The following is a 27,714-nucleotide window of genomic DNA, read 5'->3' as shown; positions in this document are numbered from 1 at the left end:
ACACATGTCATCGTATCCCAATTGCGCAGATCGATGTTCTTGCTGTTGATCACTGGATTGTCTGGTACAGACCGCCGCCATATAGCTGGAATATTGCTGAGTGCGGCGTAAAACTAAACTCACGCATTCAAAAAAGTGAACACCATATAGTTGATCGTGGGAATTACAAAACAGAACATCATACAGTTGATCGTGGGATTTACAAAAGTGATCACCATATAGTTGATCGTGGGATTTACTATTGTGAACACCATATAGTTGATCGTGGGGTTAACAAAAGTGAACACCATATAGTTGATCGTGGGGTTTATTAAAGTGAACACCATATAGTTGATCGTGGGATTTACAAAAGTGAACACCATATAGTTGATCGTGGGATTTACAATCGAGAACAACATATAGTTGATCGTGGGATTTACAAAAGTGAACACCATATAGTTGATCGTGGGATTTACAAACGAGAACACCATATAGTTGATCGTGGGGTTAACTATTGTGAACAGAATATAGTTGATCGTGGGGTTTACAAAAGTGAACACCATATAGTTGATCGTGGGAATTACAAAACAGAACATCATACAGTTGATCGTGGGATTTACAAAAGTGATCACCATATAGTTGATCGTGGGATTTACTATTGTGAACACCATGTAGTTGATCGTGGGGTTAACAAAAGTGAACACCATATAGTTGATCGTGGGGTTTACTATTGTGAACATCATTTAGTTGATCGTTGGATTTACAAAAGTGAACACCATATAGTTGATAGTGGGATTTATTAAAGTGAACACCATATAGTTGATCGTGGGATTTACAAAAGTGAACACCATATAGTTGATCGTGGGATTTACAATCGAGAACAACATATAGTTGATCGTGGGATTTACAAAAGTGAACACCATATAGTTGATCGTGGGATTTACAAACGAGAACACCATATAGTTGATCGTGGGGTTAACTATTGTGAACAGAATATAGTTGATCGTGGGGTTTACAAAAGTGAACACCATATAGTTGATCGTGGGATTTATTAAAGTGAACACCATATAGTTGATCGTGGGATTTACAAAAGAGAAAACCATATAGTTGATCGTGGGATTTACAAAGTGAACACCATATAGTTGATCGTGGGGTTAACAAAAGTGAACACCATATAGTTGATCGTGGGATTTACAAAAGTGAATACCATATAGTTGATCGTGGGATTTACAAAAGAGAACATCATATAGTTGATGGTTGGATTTACAAAAGAGAACACCATATAGTTGATCATGGGGTTTGCAAAAGTGAACACCATATAGTTGATCGTGGGATTTACAAAAGTGAACACCATATAGTTGATCGTGGGGTTTGCAAAAGTGAACACCATATAGTTGATCGTGGGGTTTGCAAAAGTGAACACCATATAGTTGATCGTGGGATTTACAAAAGAGAACACCATATAGTTGATGGTTGGATTTACAAAAGAGAACACCATATAGTTGATCATGGGGTTTGCAAAAGTGAACACCATATAGTTGATCGTGGGATTTACAAAAGTGAACACCATATAGTTGATCATGGGATTTACAAAAGTGAACACCATATAGTTGATCGTGGGGTTTACAAAAGTGAACATCATATAGTTGATCGTGGGATTTATTAAAGACAGTAACATACCTTCTGTGATTCAGGTGCGCCCCTCCATTGTCAGTGTATGCATGATGCTGATAATCTACGACCAAGCCGGAGTTATGTTGTCCTGTCAAACAATGTTTTGTTGCGGTGAAAGCTGAGCATTAGCAGAAAGATCAGATAAATGTCACAATTTCAATCAAGGTGTCCTACAAAGCCCTAGATTTCTGATAACGGACCATCTATCGTGTTGACATATTAACCACTGACAATGTCGATGGGTAGCAACACGAGTATGTAAAATCGATAAAACGGACATTATGTTTCTATTGATTTTGTTCAAAGTCGCTGATAGTAAGTCATGTATGCAGATACCGATAGAATCAGACATTGTATTTTTACAGATTTTGCAGCAAAGCATTCACCTAAGTATTAAGGAATATTATTTAACTCTCGAATATGCGTCACGACACTACTGTTGCTGTAGGGAGATCCTCCTTCTCTTCTGCTATTGTTATCGATATTCTTAGGTTTGAACAATATCCGCTGATAACTAAGCAAACGTCAGTTGTATACATCATACTGTTGTATACTGGCGACATCTTCATTATGTCGAGCTTGAGGGGTGCGACTATAGCATCACGACTGTCTCGCGGAATAGGTGTGTGACAATAATATCTCGACTATCTCGCGGAATAGGTGTGTGACAATAATATCTCGACTGTCTCGCGGAATAGGTGTGTGACAATAATATCTCGACTGTCTCGCGGAATAGGTGTGTGACAATAATATCTCGACTGTCTCGCGGAATAGGTGTGTGACAAGAACATCTCGACTGTCTCGCGGAAGAGGTGTGTGACAAGAACATCTTGATAGACCTGTTCCTCGACATCATAGGTCTTCTGAATTTAGCATTATCTTTTGGGTCAAACAATAGGTGTTCTCAAATTAGCATTATCTTTTGTGTCTAACAATAGGTGTTCTCAATTTAGCGTCTCTATTGTGCCAAACATTAGGTGTTCTCAATTTAGCATCTCTGTTGTTCCAAACATTAGGTGTTCTCAATTTAGCGTCTCTATTGTGCCAAACATTAGGTGTTCTCAATTTAGCGTCTCTATTGTGCCAAACATTAGGTGTTCTCAATTTAGTGTCTCTATTGTGCCAAACGATAGGTGTTCTCAATTTAGCGTCTCTATTGTGCCAAACAATAGTTGTTCTCAATTTAGCATTATCTTTTGGGTCTAACAATAGGTGTTCTCAATTAGCGTCTCTATTGTGCCAAAGAATAGGTGTTCTCAATTTAGCATCTCAACTGTGCCAAACAATAGCAGTAGCTCAGTAGCTGAGCAGTACGTGTACGACTACATGTACAGCTACAATAGGTACAGTCTCGCTACACTCCAACAATTGTCAAAGCACTCATATTGTTAAAACACTACCCACTCCTTTCAAATTTAAAACACGTTTATATGCCAATCGATATATACATTAATGATAGTGTTTGTACTGAACTCTCGTGTCACTGGAGGTTCACGAGAACATGCGTGCAAAATGAAGGTGGGTCCCATAACCAGGGTCGTGATAACTACACAGCACTGCATTCACACAGCAGAACAAGAAAGGGAACAATTCATGGATGGCAACTGTAATGTGCGGAACTCGGTGTTCTGGGGTAAGCGAAAGGTTCTGTGTGTGTGTGTGTGAGAGAGAGAGAGAGAGAGAGAGAGAGAGAGAGAGAGAGAGAGAGAGAGAGAGAGAGAGAGAGAGAGAGAGAGAGAGAGAGAGAGAGAGAGAGAGAGAGAGAGGGAGGGAGGGAGTAGAGAGAGAGAGAGAGAGGGAGGGAGAGAGAGAGAGAGAGAGAGAGAGAGAGAGAGAGAGAGAGAGAGAGAGAGAGAGAGATGCGTGTGTGTGTGTGTGTGTGTGTCCTTCATCAGGTACATTTCAACTCTGTGTGTGTGTTTGTGCGCACGCGTGTATGCAAATGCAAGCTGTGTGCGCGTCCGTCTGTCTGTCTGCCTGTGTGTGTATCTGTATGTCTGTCTGTCTTCCTGTGTGCGCGTCCGTCTGTCTGTCTGCCTGTGTGTGTATCTGTATGTCTGTCTGTCTTCCTGTGTGTGTATCTGTATGTCTGTCTGGCTGCCTGTGTGTGTATCTGTATGTCTGTCTGTCTGCCTGTGTGTGTATCTGTATGTCTGTCTGTCTTCCTGTGTGTGTATCTGTATGTCTGTCTGTCTGCCTGTGTGTGTATCTGTATGTCTGTCTGTCTGCCTGTGTCTGTATCTGTATGTCTGTCTGTCTGCCTGTGTGTGTATCTGTATGTCTGTCTGTCTGCCTGTGTGTGTATCTGTATGTCTGTCTGTCTTCCTGTGTGTGTATCTGTATGTCTGTCTGTCTGCCTGTGTGTGTATCTGTATGTCTGTCTGTCTTCCTGTGTGTGTATCTGTATGTCTGTCTGTCTGCCTGTGTGTGTATCTGTATGTCTGTCTGTCTGCCTGTGTGTGTATCTGTATGTCTGTCTGTCTGCCTGTGTGTGTATCTGTATGTCTGTCTGTCTTCCTGTGTGTGTATCTGTATGTCTGTCTGTCTGCCTGTGTGTGTATCTGTATGTCTGTCTGCCTGTGTGTGTATCTGTATGTCTGTCTGTCTGCCTGTGTGTGTATCTGTATGTCTGTCTGTCTGTGTGTGTATCTGTATGTCTGTCTGTCTGCCTGTGTGTGTATCTGTATGTCTGTCTGTCTGTCTGTGTGTGTATCTGTATGTCTGTCTGTCTGCCTGTGTGTGTATCTGTATGTCTGTCTGTCTGTCTGTGTGTGTATCTGTATGTCTGTCTGCCTGTGTGTGTATCTGTATGTCTGTCTGCCTGTGTGTGTATCTGTATGTCTGTCTGTCTGCCTGTGTGTGTATCTGTATGTCTGTCTGCCTGTGTGTGTATCTGTATGTCTGTCTGCCTGTGTGTGTATCTGTATGTCTGTCTGTCTGCCTGTGTGTGTATCTGTATGTCTGTCTGTCTGTGTGTGTATCTGTATGTCTGTCTGTCTGCCTGTGTGTGTATCTGTATGTCTGTCTGTCTGTGTGTGTATCTGTATGTCTGTCTGTCTTCCTGTGTGTGTATCTGTATGTCTCTCTGTCTTCCTGTGTGTGTATCTGTATGTCTGTCTGTCTTCCTGTGTGTGTATCTGTATGTCTGTCTGTCTGCCTGTGTGTGTATCTGTATGTCTGTCTGCCTGTGTGTGTATCTGTATGTCTGTCTGTCTGCCTGTGTGTGTATCTGTATGTCTGTCTGTCTGTGTGTGTATCTGTATGTCTGTCTGTCTGCCTGTGTGTGTATCTGTATGTCTGTCTGTCTGCCTGTGTGTGTATCTGTATGTCTGTCTGTCTGCCTGTGTGTGTATCTGTGCATAGTGCTAAGTGTTTTTCGTGTTTACATGCTGTATTTGCACCAGCTCCACACTCAGGATATATGTTCATGCAGGAAGCTCAATGGCTGTGTATTCCCTCGTGAAGAGAAGACACTACCCAGTCCAAACCAAATCCTACACAGCAGTATCCTGATAAATCCTGGACTCCACTTGGAAGCATGTCCGTAACAGGCCAATCTCTGTGTCTACATCTCTTCCTCAGATGTACCCATTCCTCATGGGTAGTAGATTCCTGCATAATTTACTGACAAATTATCTCACCGGAGTCAGACTTTGTGGATGCACTGCTGTGTCATCAAGTGATGACGTAATGACTCCACTTATGCAGCACACATTATAAGATCAGTCTAAAATCATATCAACCAAACAACATATGAAAAATGTCTAAAGTAAAGTCAAGAAACAAGCGTTGCAATTTGTCCAAAATGGCGGTACAGGACACATTGCATCGCCATACCCTGTGACGTCATGGCCTCCAGGTGGCGCTAGTCAAAAGGAACACTAAGCGCGTACACTTGTCCACAACAGATTCGCCCAAGACGCTGCCCTCGGGTCACCAGGAATGGGTTCCCCCTCTATTTCTCTAAGTATCTGTTGTTCCAGACTTTTATCTGTATACATCGTTGTGCCCTCCCGACGTTAACGCCGTCTGTGACGCCGCGACCGTGGGTGAACCTTCTTCTTCTTCGCGACCGACTCTCTGATGACGGACACGGCGGAAATGAAGAGGATAACTTCCATGAGGAAGATGACAGCCCAGACACCGGCAAATATCCCGATACTCACTTGAGACTCAAATATCTTGTCGATCATGGCCTCGTAACACCCCTGCAACAGACCAGTACCCGTGATGGACAACCACTTCAACGTTTTACACTATTACCTATGTTAAATACATGTATGATACACACAGTGGTAATATATACAGATCGGTTGTTTGCAAGAACATACTGTATTAAATACACCAGTGAAATAAACAATGTCACACCCATGAGCTATTATTTTATTTCCTCCACACGCGCTTCACTGCAATATGCGATGCTTGGAACAAACAACACATGGTATCAACAGGTTGTGTTATTTATACACTATATTTATCCATTTTAAGCAATTATTGGAAAATGTACTCTTACCTCAGGCTCTGCAAACGATTTATTCAGAAGTGTGGTACAAGTCATGTGTTGAGTGTCTACAACTAACGTCTCCCTCCTGTCACCGGCACGTATGTAATACAGTATCCCACGAGATTATCATTCATCAATGTATACATACCAGCTCCATGTGGGTGTTGTCGATGCTAGGGGAGACAGTGCAGTTGGGGCTGAACTGAGTGCGTTTCTTCTCCTCTAGGGCCGCCGTCATGTTGCTGCAGCAGGAGATGGGGATGCTCATGTTGCCGCGCCCCTTCCACCACAACGTCTCCTTAAAGTCAGCGTATCCCTCCAGGCCGCAACACTTCAGCTGAAACACAACACAGTCACAACACTACATGCAGACACTGTCTTTACACTACATGCAAACACAACCCGTCATCTGAAAGAAAGACCACGTCGTCTTACTGTCCTCTAACCAACTCCATACCCTATGATTGCTCCCCTTACCTTACGCGTACCGCCAATATCCTCACCTCCCCAACCCCCTCCAACCCCAACTCGCCTGAACAGTGATGTCTTGTCTTGTGTGTACCGTCATTATCAACTGAACAACTCACATTGCCCTGTTCACGTACATGGTTGTTGTTCCTATGTCAGACATTGTCCGAGGTTGTCTAGACAACGTACTTGGTCCATGATGGCTGTCCATATCTTAGACATTGTCTACACAACGTACTGATGGCTGTCCATATCTTAGACATTGTCTACACAACCTACCTGGTCCATGATGGCTGTCCATATCTTAGACATTGTCTACACAACGTACCTGGTCCATGATGTCTGCCCATATCTTAGACATTGTCTAAACAACCTACCTGGTCCATGATGTCTGTCCATATCTTAGACATTGTCTACACAACGTACTGATGGCTGTCCATATCTTAGACATTGTCTACACAACCTACCTGGTCCATGATGGCTGTCCATATCTTAGACATTGTCTGGACAACCTACCTGGTCTATGATGGCTGTCCATATCTTAGACATTGTCTACACAACCTACCTGGTCCATGATGGCTGTCCATATCTTAGACATTGTCTACACAACGTACCTGGTCCATGATGGCTGTCCATATCTTAGACATTGTCTGGACAACCTACCTGGTCTATGATGGCTGTCCATATCTTAGACATTGTCTACACAACCTACCTGGTCCATGATGTCTGTCCATATCTTAGACATTGTCTAAACAACCTACCTGGTCCATGATGTCTGTCCATATCTTAGACATTGTCTACACAACGTACTGATGGCTGTCCATATCTTAGACATTGTCTACACAACCTACCTGGTCCATGATGGCTGTCCATATCTTAGACATTGTCTAGACAACCTACCTGGTCCATGATGGCTGTCCATATCTTAGACATTGTCTAGACAACCTACCTGGTCCATGATGGCTGTCCATATCTTAGACATTGTCTAGACAACGTACCTGGTCCATGATGGCTGTCCATATCTTAGACATTGTCTACACAACCTACCTGGTCCATGATGGCTGTCCATATCTTAGACATTGTCTACACAACGTACCTGGTCCATGATGGCTGTCCATATCTTAGACATTGTCTACACAACCTACCTGGTCCATGATGGCTGTCCATATCTTAGACATTGTCTACGCAACGTACCTGGTCCATGATGGCTGTCCATATCTTAGACATTGTCTACACAACCTACCTGGTCCATGATGGCTGTCCATATCTTAGACATTGTCTACACAACGTACCTGGTCCATGATGGCTGTCCATATCTTAGACATTGTCTACACAACCTACCTGGTCCATGATGGCTGTCCATATCTTAGACATTGTCTACGCAACGTACCTGGTCTATGATGGCTGTCCATATCTTAGACATTGTCTACACAACGTACCTGGTCCATGATGGCTGTCCATATCTTAGACATTGTCTACACAACCTACCTGGTCGATGATGGCTGTCCATATCTTAGACATTGTCCACACAACGTACCTGGTCCATGATGGCTGTCCATATCTTAGACATTGTCTAGACAACCTACCTGGTCCATGATGGCTGTCCATATCTTAGTTATGGCGTTGCTGTCTTCCAAACCCTTGAAGTTGTTGAACTGGAGAGCGTCGTGCAGTGCCGTCTTGATGTAGCTGTCGATCTAGACAACAGATGCAGAGACGTTGTACCTTATACGTACTATAACATACCCTCACATGTAAGTTTAGTTATTTTCTCCTAGACAAGTACTCGTTAGTCAGAATAATCAAACTTTTGAACTTCATATTGTTACGCCTTTGCCTTAGTCCTTCATTAAATTTCGAGGCCAAGACCAAAACTGACTGACTGACTGAGTTTGGTTTTACGCCGCTTTTAGCAATATTCCAGCAACATCACGGCTGGGGACACCAGAAATGGGCTTCACACATTGTGCCCATGTGGGGATTCGAACCCGGGTCTTCGGCGTGACGAGCCAACGCTTTAACCATTAGGCTACCCCACCGCCCCACCAAAAGCGAAGTTAATGGATATTTATAAAGTGCCTGTTTCAACCAACCTGTGCATGCAGAATGCTCTCACATTTTCTTACCCCGGATAACCCAAGCTGCATGTTAGGCGCTAGAAGGTTACCCGTAATATGACTTATCCCACCAGGTACCCATTCATTGATGGGTAAACAAAGGCAATTTATGAACACACGCACTTGCCTAGGGCGAGACAACAGGTATCACATGTGCTTCAATGTGGTGCAGGAGTCCTAGAAACTCTCAGGAGTCAAGACTCCAGAGAAGGTCACCTATCCAAGGACTCTCCGCACCCAACGTTACTTAACTTCACCTGATTTGTGACCTAAGCTCTATGCATAGGATCACAGTGCCAGGGCCCTAAACATTAACAGTCCTACACAACTATGGGGAAGTCATCACAGGTATACACTGTGTAAGTTGGCAGGGTGGCGGGGCACTTACTATGGTGCCGGGGGAGCAGGAACAGAGTCACTTACCATGGTGCCGGGGAGCAGGAACAGAGTCACTTATCATGGTGCCGGGGAGCAGGAACAGAGTCACTTACCATGGTGCCTGGGAGCAGGAACAGAGTCACTTACCATGGTGGCGGGGAGCAGGAACAGAGTCATTTACCATGGTGGCGGGCAGCAGGAACAGAGTCACTTACCATGGTGGCGGGCAGCAGGAACAGAGTCACTTACCATGGTGCCGGGTAGGAAGGAACAGAGTCACTTACCATGGTGCCGGGGAGCAGGAACAGAGTCACTTACCATGGTGCTGGGGAGCAGGAACAGAGTCACCTACCATGGTGCCGGGGAGCAGGAACAGAGTCAGGAACACAGCCTCCGCCAGAATGATAACAACCAGGAACACACAGTACTGTTGGGAAAACACAGTACAGGTGAATGTGATAACAGTGATAACTGCCAGGAATACACAGTACTGTTGGGAAAACACAAAACAGTTGAGTTTGATAACAGTGATAACAACCAGGAATACACAGTACTGCGGGGAAAACATAGTACAGGTGAGTGTGATAACATTGATAACAACCAGGAAAACAGAATATTGTTAGGAAAACACAGTACAGGTGAGTGTGATAACAGTGATAACAACGATGAATACACAGTATTGTTGGGAAAACACAGTACAGGTGAGTGTGATAACAGTGATAACAACCAGGGACACAGTACTGTTAGGAAAACACAATTCAGGTGAGTGTGATAACAGTGATAACAACCAGGAATACACAGTACTGTTGGGAGAACACTGTACAGGTGAGTGTGATAACAGTGATAACAACCATGAATACACAGTATTGTTAGGAAAACGCAGTACAGGTGAGTGTGATAACAGTGATAACAACCAGGAATACACAGTACTGTTGGGAGAACACAGTACAGGTGAGTGTGATAACAGTGATAACAACCATGAATACACAATATTGTTAGGAAAACACAGTACAGGTGAGTGTGATAACAGTGATAACAACCAGGAATACACAGTATTGTTGGGAAAACACAGTACAGGTGAGTGTGATAACAGTGATAACAACCAGGAATACACAAAATTGTTAGGAAAACACAGTACAGGTGAGTGTGATAACAGTGATAACAACGATGAATACACAGTATTGTTAGGAAAACACAGTACAGGTGAGTGTGATAACAGTGATAACAACCAGGGATACACAGTACTGTTAGGAAAACACAATTCAGGTGAGTGTGATAACAGTGATAACAACCATGAATACACAGTACTGTTGGGAGAACACTGTACAGGTGAGTGTGATAACAGTGATAACAACCAGGAATGCACAGTATTGTTAGGAAAACACAGTACAGGTGAGTGTGATAACAGTGGTAACAACCAGGAATACACAGTACTGCGGGGAAAACACAGTACAGGTGAGTGTGATAACAGTGGTAACAACCAGGAATACACAGTATTGTTAGGAAAACACAGTACAGGTGAGTGTGATAACACTGATAACAACAAGGAATACACAGTACTGTTATGAAAACACAGTACAGGTGAGTGTGATAACAGTGATAACAACCAAGAACACACAGTACTGTTGGGAAAACGCAGTACAGGTGAGTTTGATAACAGTGATAGCTGCCAGGGATACACAGTACTGTTAGGAAAACACAGTACAGGTGAGTGTGATCACAGTGATAACAACCAGGAATACAGAATATTGTTAGGAAAACACAGTACAGGTGAGTGTGATAACAGTGATAACAACCAGGAATAGACAGTACTGTTAGGAAAACACAGTACAGGTGAGTGTGATAACATTGATAAGAACCAGGAATACTGAATATTGTTATGAAAACACAGTACAGGTGAGTGTGATAACAGTGATAACAACCAGGAATACACAGTACTGTTATGAAATCACAGTACAGGTGAGTGTGATAACAGTGACAACAACAAGTAATACGTAGTACTGTTAGGAAAACACAGTACAAGTTAATGTGATAACAGTGATAACAACCAGGAATTCACAATATTGTTAGGCAAACACAGTAGAGGTGAGTGTGATAACAGTGATAACTGCAAGGACTACTCAGTACTGATGGGAAAACACAGTAGAAGTGAGTTTGATAACAGTGATAACAACCAGGGATACACAGTATTGTTAGGAAAACACAGTACAGGTGAGTGTGATAACAGTGATAACAACCAGGAATACACAGTACTGTTGGGAAAACACAGTACAGGTGAGTGTGATAACAGTGATAACAACCAGGAATACACAAAATTGTTAGGAAAACACAGTACAGGTGAGTGTGATAACAGTGATAACAACCAGGAATACACAGTATTGTTAGGAAAACACAGTACAGGTGAGTGTGATAACAGTGATAACAACCATGGATACACAGTAGTGTTAAGAAAACACAGTACAGGTGAGTGTGATAACAGTGATAACAACCAGGAATACAGAATATTGTTAGGAAAACACAGTACAGGTGAGTGTGATAACAGTGATAACAACGATGAATACACAGTACTGTTGGGAAAACACAGTACAGGTGAGTGTGATAACAGTGATAACAACCAGGGATACACAGTACTGTTAGGAAAACACAATTCAGGTGAGTGTGATAACAGTGATAACAACCAGGAATACACAGTACTGTTGGGAGAACACAGTACAGGTGAGTGTGATAACAGTGATAACAACCATGAATACACAGTATTGTTATGAAAACACAGTACAGGTGAGTGTGATAACAGTGGTAACAACCAGTAATACACAGTACTGTTGGGAAAACACAGTACAGGTGAGTGTGATAACAGTGGTAACAACCAGGAATACACAGTATTGTTAGGAAAACACAGTACAGGTAAGTGTGATAACACTGATAACAACAAGGAATACACAGTACTGTTGGGAAAACACAGAACAGGTGAGTGTAATAACAGTGATAACAACCAAGAAAACACAGTATTGTTGGGAAAACGCAGTACAGGTGAGTTTGATAACAGTGATAGCTGCCAGGAATAGACAGTACTGTTAGGAAAACACAGTACAGGTGAGTGTGATCACAGTGATAACAACCAGGAATACAGAATATTGTTAGGAAAACACAGTACAGGTGAGTGTGATAACAGTGATAAGAACCAGGAATACACAGTACTGTTAGGAAAACACAGGACAGGTGAGTGTGATAACATTGATAACAACCAGGAATACTGAATATTGTTATGAAAACACAGTACAGGTGAGTGTGACAACAGTGATAACAACCAGGAATACACAGTACTGTTATGAAAACACAGGACAGGTGAGTGTGATAACATTGATAACAACCAGGAATACTGAATATTGTTATGAAAACACAGTACAGGTGAGTGTGACAACAGTGATAACAACCAGGAATACACAGCACTGTTATGAAAACACAGTACAGGTGAGTGTGATAACAGTGATAACAACCAGGAATACACAGTACTGTTATGAAAACACAGTACAGGTGAGTGTGATAACAGTGATAACAACCTGGAATATACAGTACTGTTAGGAAATCACAGTACAGGTGAGTTTGATAACAGTGATAACAACCAGTAATACGTAGAACTGTTAGGAAAACACAGTACAGGTGAGTGGGACAACAGTGATAACAACAAGGAATACACAGTACTGGTGGGAAAACACAGTACAGGTTAATGTGATAACAGTGATAACAACCAGGAATTCACAATATTGTTAGGCAAACACAGTACAGGTGAGTCTGATAACAGTGATAACTGCCAGGAATACACAGTACTGATGGGAAAACACAGTAGAAGTGAGTTTGATAACAGTGATAACAACCAGGAATACACAGTATTGTTAGGAAAACACAGTACAGGTGAGTGTGATAACAGTGATAACAACCAGGAATACACAGTACTGTTGGGAAAACACAGTACAGGTGAGTGTGATAACAGTGATAACAACCAGGAATACACAAAATTGTTAGGAAAACACAGTACAGGTGAGTGTGATAACAGTGATAACAACAAGGAATACACAGTATTGTTAGGAAAACACAGTACAGGTGAGTGTGATAACAGTGATAACAACCAGGAATACACAGTACTGTTAAGAAAACACAGTACAGGTGAGTGTGATAAGAGTGATAACAACCAGGAATACAGGATATTGTTAGGAAAACACAGGACAGGTGAGTGTGATAACAGTGATAACAACCATGAAAACACAGTATTTTTAGGAAAACACAGTACAGGTGAGTGTGATAACAGTGATAACAACCAGGAATACACAGTATTGTTAGGAAAACACAGTACAGGTGAGTGTGATAACAGTGATAACAACCAGGAATACACAGTACTGTTAGGAAAACACAGTACAGGTGAGTGTGATAACAGTGATAAGAACCAGGAATACACAGTACTGTTGGGAAAACACAGTACAGGTGAGTGTGATAACAGTGATAACAACCAGGAATACACAAAATTCTCAGGAAAACACAGTACAGGTGAGTGTGATAACAGTGATAACAACCAGGAATACACAGTATTGTTAGGAAAACACAGTACAGGTGAGTGTGATAACAGTGATAACAACCAGGGATACACAGTACTGTTAGGAAAACACAGTACAGGTGAGTGTGATAACAGTGATAAGAACCAGGAATACACAGTACTGTTGGGAAAACACAGTATAGGTGAGTGTGATAACAGTGATAGCAACCATGAATACACAGTATTGTTAGGAAAACACAGTACAGGTGAGTGTGATAACAGTGATTACAACCAGGAATACGTAGTACTGTTAGGAAAACACAGTGCAGATGAGTGTGATAACAGTGATAACAACCAGGAATACACAAAATTGTTAGGAAAACACAGTACAGGTGAGTGTGATAACAGTGATAACAACCATGAATACACAGTATTGTTAGGAAAACACAGTACAGGTGAGTGTGATAACAGTGATTACAACCAGGAATACGTAGTACTGTTAGGAAAACACAGTGCAGGTGAGTGTGATAACAGTGATAACAACCAGGAATACACAGTACTGTTAGGAAAACACAGTACAGGTGAGTGTGATAACAGTGATAACAACCAGGAATACACAGTATTGTTAGGAAAACACAGTACAGGTGAGTGGGATAACAGTGATAACAACCAGGAATACACAGTACTGTTGGGAAAACACAGTACAGGTGAGTGTGATAACAGTGATAACAACCATGAATACACAGTATTGTTAGGAAAACACAGTACAGGTGAGTGTGATAACAGTGATTACAACCAGGAATACGTAGTACTGTTAGGAAAACACAGTGCAGGTGAGTGTGATAACAGTGATAACAACCAGGAATACACAGTACTGTTGGGAAAACACAGTACAGGTGAGTGTGATAACAGTGATAACAACCAGGAATACACAGTATTGTTAGGAAAACACAGTACAGGTGAGTGGGATAACAGTGATAACAACCAGGAATACACAGTACTGTTGGGAAAACACAGTACAGGTGAGTGTGATAACAGTGATAACAACCAGGAATACACAAAATTGTTAGGAAAACACAGTACAGGTGAGTGTGATAACAGTGATAACAACAAGGAATACACAGTACTGTTGGGAAAACACAGTACAGGTGAGTGTGATTAACAGTGATAACAACCAAGAAAACACAGTATTGTTGGGAAAACGCAGTACAGGTGAGTTTGATAACAGTGATAGCTGCCAGGAATAGACAGTACTGTTAGGAAAACACAGTACAGGTGAGTGTGATCACAGTGATAACAACCAGGAATACAGAATATTGTTAGGAAAACACAGTACAGGTGAGTGTGATAACAGTGATAAGAACCAGGAATACACAGTACTGTTAGGAAAACACAGGACAGGTGAGTGTGATAACAGTGATAACAACCAGGAATACACAGTACTGTTATGAAAACACAGGACAGGTGAGTGTGATAACATTGATAACAACCAGGAATACTGAATATTGTTATGAAAACACAGTACAGGTGAGTGTGACAACAGTGATAACAACCAGGAATACACAGTACTGTTAAGAAAACACAGTACAGGTGAGTGTGATAAGAGTGATAACAACCAGGAATACAGGATATTGTTAGGAAAACACAGGACAGGTGAGTGTGATAACAGTGATAACAACCATGAAAACACAGTATTTTTAGGAAAACACAGTACAGGTGAGTGTGATAACAGTGATAACAACCAGGAATACACAGTATTGTTAGGAAAACACAGTACAGGTGAGTGTGATAACAGTGATAACAACCAGGAATACACAGTACTGTTAGGAAAACACAGTACAGGTGAGTGTGATAACAGTGATAAGAACCAGGAATACACAGTACTGTTGGGAAAACACAGTACAGGTGAGTGTGATAACAGTGATAACAACCAGGAATACACAAAATTCTCAGGAAAACACAGTACAGGTGAGTGTGATAACAGTGATAACAACCAGGAATACACAGTATTGTTAGGAAAACACAGTACAGGTGAGTGTGATAACAGTGATAACAACCAGGGACACACAGTACTGTTAGGAAAACAGAGTACAGGTGAGTTTGATAACAGTGATAAGAACCAGGAATACACAGTACTGTTGGGAAAACACAGTATAGGTGAGTGTGATAACAGTGATAGCAACCATGAATACACAGTATTGTTAGGAAAACACAGTACAGGTGAGTGTGATAACAGTGATTACAACCAGGAATACGTAGTACTGTTAGGAAAACACAGTGCAGATGAGTGTGATAACAGTGATAACAACCAGGAATACACAAAATTGTTAGGAAAACACAGTACAGGTGAGTGTGATAACAGTGATAACAACCATGAATACACAGTATTGTTAGGAAAACACAGTACAGGTGAGTGTGATAACAGTGATTACAACCAGGAATCACGTAGTACTGTTAGGAAAACACAGTGCAGGTGAGTGTGATAACAGTGATAACAACCAGGAATACACAGTACTGTTAGGAAAACACAGTACAGGTGAGTGTGATAACAGTGATAACAACCAGGAATACACAGTATTGTTAGGAAAACACAGTACAGGTGAGTGGGATAACAGTGATAACAACCAGGAATACACAGTACTGTTGGGAAAACACAGTACAGGTGAGTGTGATAACAGTGATAACAACCATGAATACACAGTATTGTTAGGAAAACACAGTACAGGTGAGTGTGATAACAGTGATTACAACCAGGAATACGTAGTACTGTTAGGAAAACACAGTGCAGGTGAGTGTGATAACAGTGATAACAACCAGGAATACACAGTACTGTTGGGAAAACACAGTACAGGTGAGTGTGATAACAGTGATAACAACCAGGAATACACAGTATTGTTAGGAAAACACAGTACAGGTGAGTGGGATAACAGTGATAACAACCAGGAATACACAGTACTGTTGGGAAAACACAGTACAGGTGAGTGTGATAACAGTGATAACAACCAGGAATACACAAAATTGTTAGGGAAACACAGTACAGGTGAGTGTGATAACAGTGATAACAACAAGGAATACACAGTACTGTTGGGAAAACACAGTACAGGTGAGTGTGATTAACAGTGATAACAACCAAGAAAACACAGTATTGTTGGGAAAACGCAGTACAGGTGAGTTTGATAACAGTGATAGCTGCCAGGAATAGACAGTACTGTTAGGAAAACACAGTACAGGTGAGTGTGATCACAGTGATAACAACCAGGAATACAGAATATTGTTAGGAAAACACAGTACAGGTGAGTGTGATAACAGTGATAAGAACCAGGAATACACAGTACTGTTAGGAAAACACAGGACAGGTGAGTGTGATAACATTGATAACAACCAGGAATACACAGTACTGTTATGAAAACACAGGACAGGTGAGTGTGATAACATTGATAACAACCAGGAATACTGAATATTGTTATGAAAACACAGTACAGGTGAGTGTGACAACAGTGATAACAACCAGGAATACACAGCACTGTTATGAAAACACAGTACAGGTGAGTGTGACAACAGTGATAACAACCAGGAATACACAGCACTGTTATGAAAACACAGTACAGGTGAGTGTGATAACAGTGATAACAACCAGGAATACACAGTACTGTTATGAAAACACAGTACAGGTGAGTGTGATAACAGTGATAACAACCTGGAATATACAGTACTGTTAGGAAAACACAGTACAGGTGAGTTTGATAACAGTGATAACAACCAGTAATACGTAGAACTGTTAGGAAAACACAGTACAGGTGAGTGGGACAACAGTGATAACAACAAGGAATACACAGTACTGGTGGGAAAACACAGTACAGGTTAATGTGATAACAGTGATAACAACCAGGAATTCACAATATTGTTAGGCAAACACAGTACAGGTGAGTCTGATAACAGTGATAACTGCCAGGAATACACAGTACTGATGGGAAAACACAGTAGAAGTGAGTTTGATAACAGTGATAACAACCAGGAATACACAGTATTGTTAGGAAAACACAGTACAGGTGAGTGTGATAACAGTGATAACAACCAGGAATACACAGTACTGTTGGGAAAACACAGTACAGGTGAGTGTGATAACAGTGATAACAACCAGGAATACACAAAATTGTTAGGAAAACACAGTACAGGTGAGGTGTGATAACAGTGATAACAACAAGGAATACACAGTATTGTTAGGGAAAACACAGTACAGGTGAGTGTGATAACAGTGATAACAACCATGGATACACAGTACTGTTAAGAAAACACAGTACAGGTGAGTGTGATAAGAGTGATAACAACCAGGAATACAGGATATTGTTAGGAAAACACAGGACAGGTGAGTGTGATAACAGTGATAACAACCATGAAAACACAGTATTTTTAGGAAAACACAGTACAGGTGAGTGTGATAACAGTGATAACAACCAGGAATACAGTATTGTTAGGAAAACACAGTACAGGTGAGTGTGATAACAGTGATAACAACCAGGAATACACAGTACTGTTAGGAAAACACAGTACAGGTGAGTGTGATAACAGTGATAAGAACCAGGAATACACAGTACTGTTGGGAAAACACAGTACAGGTGAGTGTGATAACAGTGATAACAACCAGGAATACACAAAATTCTCAGGAAAACACAGTACAGGTGAGTGTGATAACAGTGATAACAACCAGGAATACACAGTATTGTTAGGAAAACACAGTACAGGTGAGTGTGATAACAGTGATAACAACCAGGGATACACAGTACTGTTAGGAAAACACAGTACAGGTGAGTGTGATAACAGTGATAAGAACCAGGAATACACAGTACTGTTGGGAAAACACAGTATAGGTGAGTGTGATAACAGTGATAGCAACCATGAATACACAGTATTGTTAGGAAAACACAGTACAGGTGAGTGTGATAACAGTGATTACAACCAGGAACACGTAGTACTGTTAGGAAAACACAGTGCAGGTGAGTGTGATAACAGTGATAACAACCAGGAATACACAAAATTGTTAGGAAAACACAGTACAGGTGAGTGTGATAACAGTGATAACAACCATGAATACACAGTATTGTTAGGAAAACACAGTACAGGTGAGTGTGATAACAGTGATTACAACCAGGAATACGTAGTACTGTTAGGAAAACACAGTGCAGGTGAGTGTGATAACAGTGATAACAACCAGGAATACACAAAATTGTTAGGAAAACACAGTACAGGTGAGTGGGATAACAGTGATAACAACCAGGAATACACAGTACTGTTGGGAAAACACAGTACAGGTGAGTGTGATAACAGTGATAACAACCAGGAATACACAAAATTGTTAGGAAAACACAGTACAGGTGAGTGTGATAACAGTGATAACAACAAGGAATACACAGTATTGTTAGGAAAACACAGTACAGGTGAGTGTGATAACAGTGATAACAACCATGGATACACAGTACTGTTAAGAAAACACAGTACAGGTGAGTGTGATAACAGTGATAACAACCAGGAATACAGAATATTGTTAGGAAAACACAGGACAGGTGAGTGTGATAACAGTGATAACAACCATGAAAACACAGTATTTTTAGGAAAACACAGTACAGGTGAGTGTGATAACAGTGATAACAACGATGAATACACAGTATTGTTAGGAAAACACAGTACAGGTGAGTGTGATAACAGTGATAAGAACCAGGGATACACAGTACTGTTAGGAAAACACAATTGAGGTGAGTGTGATAACAGTGATAACAACCAGGAATACACAGTACTGTTGGGAGAACACAGTACAGGTGAGTGTGATAACAGTGATAACAACCAGGAATACACAGTATTGTTATGAAAACACAGAACAGGTGAGTGTGATAACAGTGGTAACAACCAGTAATACACAGTACTGCGGGGAAAACACAGTACAGGTGAGTGTGATAACAGTGGTAACAACCAGGAATACACAGTACTGTTAGGAAAACACAGTACAGGTAAGTGTGATAACACTGATAACAACAAGGAATACACAGTACTGTTGGGAAAACACAGAACAGGTGAGTGTGATAACAGTGATAACAACCAAGAACACACATTATTGTTGGGAAAACGAAGTACAGGTGAGTTTGATAACAGTGATAGCTGCCAGGAATACACAGTACTGTTAGGAAAACACAGTACAGGTGAGTGTGATCACAGTGATAACAACAAGGAATACAGAATATTGTTAGGAAAACACAGTACAGGTGAGTGTGATAACAGTGATAACAACCAGGAATAGACAGTACTGTTAGGAAAAAACAGGACAGGTGAGTGTGATAACATTGAAAACAACCAGGAATACTGAATATTGTTATGAAAACACAGTACAGGTGAGTGTGAAAACAGTGATAACAACCAGGAATACACAGTACTGTTATGAAAACACAGTACAGGTGAGTGTGATAACAGTGATAACAACCAGGAATACTGAATATTGTTATGAAAACACAGTACAGGTGAGTGTGACAACAGTGATAACAACCAGGAATACACAGTACTGTTATGAAAACACAGTACAGGTGAGTGTGATAACAGTGATAACAACCAGGAATACACAGTACTGTTATGAAAACACAGTACAGGTGAGTGTGATAACAGTGATAACAACCTGGAATATACAGTACTGTTAGGAAATCACAGTACCCGTGAGTTTGATAACAGTGATAACAACCAGTAATACGTAGTACTGTTAGGAAAACACAGTACAGGTGAGTGGGATAACAGTGATAACAACAAGGAATACACAGTACTGCTGGGAAAACACAGTACAGGTTAATGTGATAACAGTGATAACAACCAGGAATTCACAATATTGTTAGGCAAACACAGTACAGGTGAGTGTGATAACAGTGATAACTGCCAGGAATACACAGTACTGATGGGAAAACACAGTAGAAGTGAGTTTGATAACAGTGATAACAACAAGGAATACACAGTATTGTTAGGAAAACACAGTACAGGTGAGTGTGATAACAGTGATAACAACCAGGAATACACAGTACTGTTGGGAAAACACAGTACAGGTGAGTGTGATAACAGTGATAACAACCAGGAATACACAAAATTGTTAGGAAAACACAGTACAGGTGAGTGTGATAACAGTGATAACAACAAGGAATACACAGTATTGTTAGGAAAACACAGTACAGGTGAGTGTGATAACAGTGATAAGAACCAGGAATACACAGTACTGTTGGGAAAACACAGTACAGGTGAGTGTGATAACAGTGATAACAACCAGGAATACAGGATATTGTTAGGAAAACACAGGACAGGTGAGTGTGATAACAGTGATAACAACCATGAAAACACAGTATTTTTAGGAAAACACAGTACAGGTGAGTGTGATAACAGTGATAACAACCAGGAATACACAGTATTGTTAGGAAAACACAGTACAGGTGAGTGTGATAACAGTGATAACAACCAGGAATTCACAGTACTGTTAGGAAAACACAGTACAGGTGAGTGTGATAACAGTGATAAGAACCAGGAATACACAGTACTGTTGGGAAAACACAGTACAGGTGAGTGTGATAACAGTGATAACAACCAGGAATACACAAAATTGTTAGATAAAACAGTACAGGTGAGTGTGATAACAGTGATAACAACCATGAATACACAGTATTGTTAGGAAAACACAGTACAGGTGAGTGTGATAACAGTGATTACAACCAGGAATACGTAGTACTGTTAGGAAAAGACAGTGCAGGTGAGTGTGATAACAGTGATAACAACCAGGAATACACAGTACTGTTGGGAAAACACAGTACAGGTGAGTGTGATAACAGTGATAACAACCAGGAATACACAGTACTGTTAGGAAAACACAGTACAGGTGAGTGTGATAACAGTGATAACAACAAGGAATACACAGTATTGTTAGGAAAACACAGTACAGGTGAGTGTGATAACAGTGATAACAACCAGGAATACACAGTACTGTTGGGAAAACACAGTACAGGTGAGTGTGATAACAGTGATAACAACCAGGAATACAGGATATTGTTAGGAAAACACAGTACAGGTGAGTGTGATAACAGTGATAACAACAAGGAATACACAGTATTGTTAGGAAAACACAGTACAGGTGAGTGTGATAACAGTGATAACAACCATGGATACACAGTACTGTTAAGAAAACACAGTACAGGTGAGTGTGATAACAGTGATAACAACCAGGAATACACAAAATTGTTAGGAAAACACAGTACAGGTGAGTGTGATAACAGTGATAACAACAAGGAATACACAGTATTGTTAGGAAAACACAGTACAGGTGAGTGTGATAACAGTGATAACAACGATGAATACACAGTATTGTTAGGAAAACACAGTACAGGTGAGTGTGATAACATTGATAAGAACCAGGGATACACAGTACTGTTAGGAAAACACAATTCAGGTGAGTGTGATAACAGTGATAACAACCAGGAATACACAGTACTGTTGGGAGAACACAGTACAGGTGAGTGTGATAACAGTGATAACAACCAGGAATACACAGTATTGTTATGAAAACACAGTGCAGGTGAGTGTGATAACAGTGATAACAACAAGGAATACACAGTATTGTTAGGAAAACACAGTACAGGTGAGTGTGATAACAGTGATAACAACCATGGATACACAGTACTGTTAAGAAAACACAGTACAGGTGAGTGTGATAACAGTGATAACAACCAGGAATACAGAATATTGTTAGGAAAACACAGTACAGGTGAGTGTGATAACAGTGATAACAACCATGAAAACACAGTATTTTTAGGAAAACACAGTACAGGTGAGTGTGATAACAGTGATAACAACCATGAATACACAGTATTGTTAGGAAAACACAGTACAGGTGAGTGTGATAACAGTGATAAGAACCAGGGATACACAGTACTGTTAGGAAAACACAATTCAGGTGAGTGTGATAACAGTGATAACAACCAGGAATACACAGTACTGTTGGGAGAACACAGTACAGGTGAGTGTGATAACAGTGATAACTGCCAGGAATACACAGTACTGATGGGAAAACACAGTAGAAGTGAGTTTGATAACAGTGATAACAACCAGGAATACACAGTATTGTTAGGAAAACACAGTACAGGTGAGTGTGATAACAGTGATAACAACCAGGAATACACAGTACTGTTGGGAAAACACAGTACAGGTGAGTGTGATAACAGTGATAACAACCAGGAATACACAAAATTGTTAGGAAAACACAGTACAGGTGAGTGTGATAACAGTGATAACAACAAGGAATACACAGTATTGTTAGGAAAACACAGTACAGGTGAGTGTGATAACAGTGATAGCAACCATGGATACACAGTACTGTTAAGAAAACACAGTACAGGTGAGTGTGATAACAGTGATAACAACCAGGAATACAGGATATTGTTAGGAAAACACAGGACAGGTGAGTGTGATAACAGTGATAACAACCATGAAAACACAGTATTTTTAGGAAAACACAGTACAGGTGAGTGTGATAACAGTGATAACAACCAGGAATACACAGTATTGTTAGGAAAACACAGTACAGGTGAGTGTGATAACAGTGATAACAACCAGGAATACACAGTACTGTTAGGAAAACACAGTACAGGTGAGTGTGATAACAGTGATAAGAACCAGGAATACACAGTACTGTTGGGAAAACACAGTACAGGTGAGTGTGATAACAGTGATAACAACCAGGAATACACAAAATTGTTAGATAAAACAGTACAGGTGAGTGTGATAACAGTGATAACAACCATGAATACACAGTATTGTTAGGAAAACACAGTACAGGTGAGTGTGATAACAGTGATTACAACCAGGAATACGTAGTACTGTTAGGAAAACACAGTGCAGGTGAGTGTGATAACAGTGATAACAACCAGGAATACACAGTACTGTTGGGAAAACACAGTACAGGTGAGTGTGATAACAGTGATAACAACCAGGAATACACAGTACTGTTAGGAAAACACAGTACAGGTGAGTGGGATAACAGTGATAACAACAAGGAATACACAGTACTGCTGGGAAAACACAGTACAGGTTAATGTGATAACAGTGATAACAACCAGGAATTCACAATATTGTTAGGCAAACACAGTACAGGTGAGTGTGATAACAGTGATAACTGCCAGGAATACACAGTACTGATGGGAAAACACAGTAGAAGTGAGTTTGATAACAGTGATAACAACCAGGAATACACAGTATTGTTAGGAAAACACAGTACAGGTGAGTGTGATAACAGTGATAACAACCAGGAATACACAGTACTGTTGGGAAAACACAGTACAGGTGAGTGTGATAACAGTGATAACAACCAGGAATACAAAAATTGTTAGGAAAACACAGTACAGGTGAGTGTGATAACAGTGATAACAACAAGGAATACACAGTATTGTTAGGAAAACACAGTACAGGTGAGTGTGATAACAGTGATAACAACCATGGATACACAGTACTGTTAAGAAAACACAGTACAGGTGAGTGTGATAAGAGTGATAACAACCAGGAATACAGGATATTGTTAGGAAAACACAGGACAGGTGAGTGTGATAACAGTGATAACAACCATGAAAACACAGTATTTTTAGGAAAACACAGTACAGGTGAGTGTGATAACAGTGATAACAACCAGGAATACACAGTATTGTTAGGAAAACACAGTACAGGTGAGTGTGATAACAGTGATAACAACCAGGAATACACAGTACTGTTAGGAAAACACAGTACAGGTGAGTGTGATAACAGTGATAAGAACCAGGAATACACAGTACTGTTGGGAAAACACAGTACAGGTGAGTGTGATAACAGTGATAACAACCAGGAATACACAAAATTGTTAGGAAAAACAGTACAGGTGAGTGTGATAACAGTGATAACAACCATGAATACACAGTATTGTTAGGAAAACACAGTACAGGTGAGTGTGATAACAGTGATAACAACCAGGGATACACAGTATTGTTAGGAAAACACAGTACAGGTGAGTGTGATAACAGTGATAACAACCAGGAATACACAGTACTGTTGGGAAAACACAGTACAGGTGAGTGTGATAACAGTGATAGCAACCATGAATACACAGTATTGTTAGGAAAACACAGTACAGGTGAGTGTGATAACAGTGATTACAACCAGGAATACGTAGTACTGTTAGGAAAACACAGTGCAGGTGAGTGTGATAACAGTGATAACAAACAGGAATACACAAAATTGTTAGGAAAACACAGTACAGGTGAGTGTGATAACAGTGATAACAACCAGGAATACACAGTATTGTTAGGAAAACACAGTACAGGTGAGTGTGATAACAGTGATTACAACCAGGAATACACAGTACTGTTAGGAAAACACAGTACAGGTGAGTGTGATAACAGTGATAACAACCAGGAATACACAGTACTGTTGGGAAAACACAGTACAGGTGAGTGTGATAACAGTGATAACAACCAGGAATACACAGTACTGTTAGGAAAACACAGTACAGGTGAGTGTGATAACAGTGATAACAACCAGGAATACACAGTACTGTTGGGAAAACACAGTACAGGTGAGTGTGATAACAGTGATAACAACCAGGAATACACAGTACTGTTGGGAAAACACAGTACAGGTGAGTGTGATAACAGTGATAACAACCAGGAATACACAGTACTGTTTGGAAAACACAGTACAAGTGAGTGTGATAACAGTGATAACAACCAGGTGTACTGTATACGGGAACAGTGTGAGGGGTTTGGGATGAAGGGATGGGGAGGGGTACTAAATCGTCAGGACCACAGTAAACATGAAGAAACAGTTGTCCGCTCGGTCATTAGAAGGTACAGGCATATGTAAACACATTTTATCTGATAAATGTCCTCAGCAACACTCTATAACCTGTCAGATCAACATGGGGCAATGATGTTTATCAGGGCGTGCATGTGTATGCAGATTGAAGGATTTCTAAACAGCGACTCTGTTCGTTGCACATTTACAGTTACGCATTCGTGCGAAAAACGATCAGCTATTCTAACACAACGTTCTCCAAAGATTGTTTTCATCCAAACAATTAACTACAGGTATTACTAGTCCTGATAAAGATAGCATAAACACTCTTCTCCCAATGACTATAAGCGCGTTACGTGACAGCTCACACTCTCAACAGAGAAACCCACACGCGATCTATTCTGTATGTGTGTAGGGCGGCGAGGAGCCCAGTAGGGAAGGTGTCGCGTCAAATACACGGGTTCGATTCCACACATTGGCACAATGTATAAACCTGATTTCTTTTGTCATTGAAGTGAATCTCCCTAACCCCTTTCTCACTCACTCACTCACGCACTCACTCACTCACTCACTCACTCACTCACTCACTCACTCACTCACTCACGCACTCACTCACTCACTCACTCCCTCACTCACTCATTGCAGATACATATGTTTATCGACTGAAGCTGCTGGCTGAGCTGTAGGAGGAGGCCCTGGTTGTATCGAAATGATGACTTACCAACACCAGGAAGCATTTAGAACTGCAACAACCCCCAAGTACACCGGAACCGGAAATGACGATGAAGGTTGAGCTGACGGCAATGAGAGGCATGCTGATATTCTGGATGAGTTCTTTGATCATGTTCTTTATTTCATCTGCTGAAATGCTGGCCCTGAAGGCGGCTGGCAGGTGGTCCCCGGCGGCCTGCTTGAGCTGGTCCAGTGACCCCTTCAGCATGTCTGTGACCATTCCTAGCACGTCGTCCAAGATGTCTTGGTTGTATTCCACAAGCAACCCTATCACCAGCAGGCCGATAGACAGCAGCTGTAGGATAGACACTGAGATATAACCTGTATAACAAACTACAGTCCAAACACCAGTAGTCCGATAGACAGCAGCTGCAGGATAGACACTGAGATATAACCTGCATAACAACCTACAGTCCAAACACCAGTAGTCCGATAGACAGCAGCTGCAGGATAGACACTGAGATATAACCTGTATAACAACCTACAGTCCAAACACCAACAGTCCGATAGACAGCAGCTACAGGATAGACACTGAGATATAACCTGTATAACAAACTACAGTCCAAACACCAGCAGTCCGATAGACAGCAGCTGCAGGATAGACACTGAGATATAACCTGTATAACAAACTACAGTCCAAACACCAGCAGTCCGATAGACAGCAGCTGCAGGATAGACACTGAGATATAACCTGCATAACAACCTACAGTCCAAACACCAGTAGACCGATAGACAGCAGCTGCAGGATAGACACTGAGATATAACCTGCATAACAACCTACAGTCCAAACACCAGTAGATCGATAGACAGCAGCTGGAGGATAGACACTGAGATATAACCTGCATAACAACCTACAGTCCAAACACCAGTAGTCCGATAGACAGAGAGCTGCAGGATAGACACTGAGATATAACCTGTATAACAACCTACAGTCCAAACACCAGTAGTCCGATAGACAACAGCTGTAGGATAGACACTGAGATATAACTTGTATAACAACCTACAGTCCAAACACCAGTAGTCCGATAGACAGCAGCCGCAGGATAGACACTGAGATATAACCTGCATAACAACCTACAGTCCAAACACCAGCAGTCCGATAGACAGCAGCTGCAGGATAGACACTGAGATATAACCTGTATAACAACCTACAGTCCAAACACCAGTAGTCCGATAGACAGCAGCTGTAGGATAGACACTGAGATATAACCTGTATAACAACCTACAGTCCAAACACCAGTAGTCCGATAGACAGCAGCTGCAGGATAGACACTGAGATATAACCTGTATAACAACCTACAGTCCAAACACCAGTAGTCCGATGGGCAGCAGCTGCAGGATAGACACTGAGATATAACCTGTATAACAACCTACAGTCCAAACACCAGTAGTCCGATAGACAGCAGCTGCAGGATAGACACTGAGATATAACCTTTATAAGAACCTACAGTCCAAACATCAGTAGTCCGATAGACAGCAGCTGTAGGATAGACACTGAGATATAACCTGTA

General features: G+C 41.1%; 2 protein-coding genes across 2 annotated transcripts in view; both read right to left on the bottom strand.

Moving 5' to 3' along the window:
* Nucleotides 1–1,801, bottom strand: part of LOC124288493 — a 36,345-nt gene extending 34,544 nt beyond the window's left edge. Inside the window, exon 1 of the mRNA XM_046725015.1 lies at nt 1,660–1,801. The gene's annotated coding sequence lies outside the window, so the exon portion shown is untranslated. The remainder of the gene's footprint in view (nt 1–1,659) is intronic.
* A 3,871-nt stretch (nt 1,802–5,672) lies between these two features.
* Nucleotides 5,673–26,315, bottom strand: LOC124288461 (tetraspanin-1-like). Its single transcript, XM_046724984.1, has 6 exons — nt 26,193–26,315; nt 9,439–9,547; nt 9,234–9,241; nt 8,212–8,322; nt 6,306–6,494; nt 5,673–5,861 (listed from the first exon to the last, which is right to left on the bottom strand). Exons 1-6 carry the CDS (start codon nt 26,313–26,315, stop codon nt 5,673–5,675), a joined length of 729 nt encoding a protein of 242 aa, XP_046580940.1.
* Between the last annotated feature and the right edge of the window lie 1,399 nt (nt 26,316–27,714).

This window comes from Haliotis rubra, unplaced genomic scaffold (genome assembly GCF_003918875.1).
Source record: "Haliotis rubra isolate DU_JTF1 unplaced genomic scaffold, ASM391887v1 Scf1110, whole genome shotgun sequence".
Classification (NCBI taxonomy): Eukaryota; Metazoa; Mollusca; class Gastropoda; order Lepetellida; family Haliotidae; genus Haliotis; species Haliotis rubra.
Note: the sequence above shows the minus strand (reverse complement) of the source record. Positions and strands in the feature narration are given on the sequence as shown.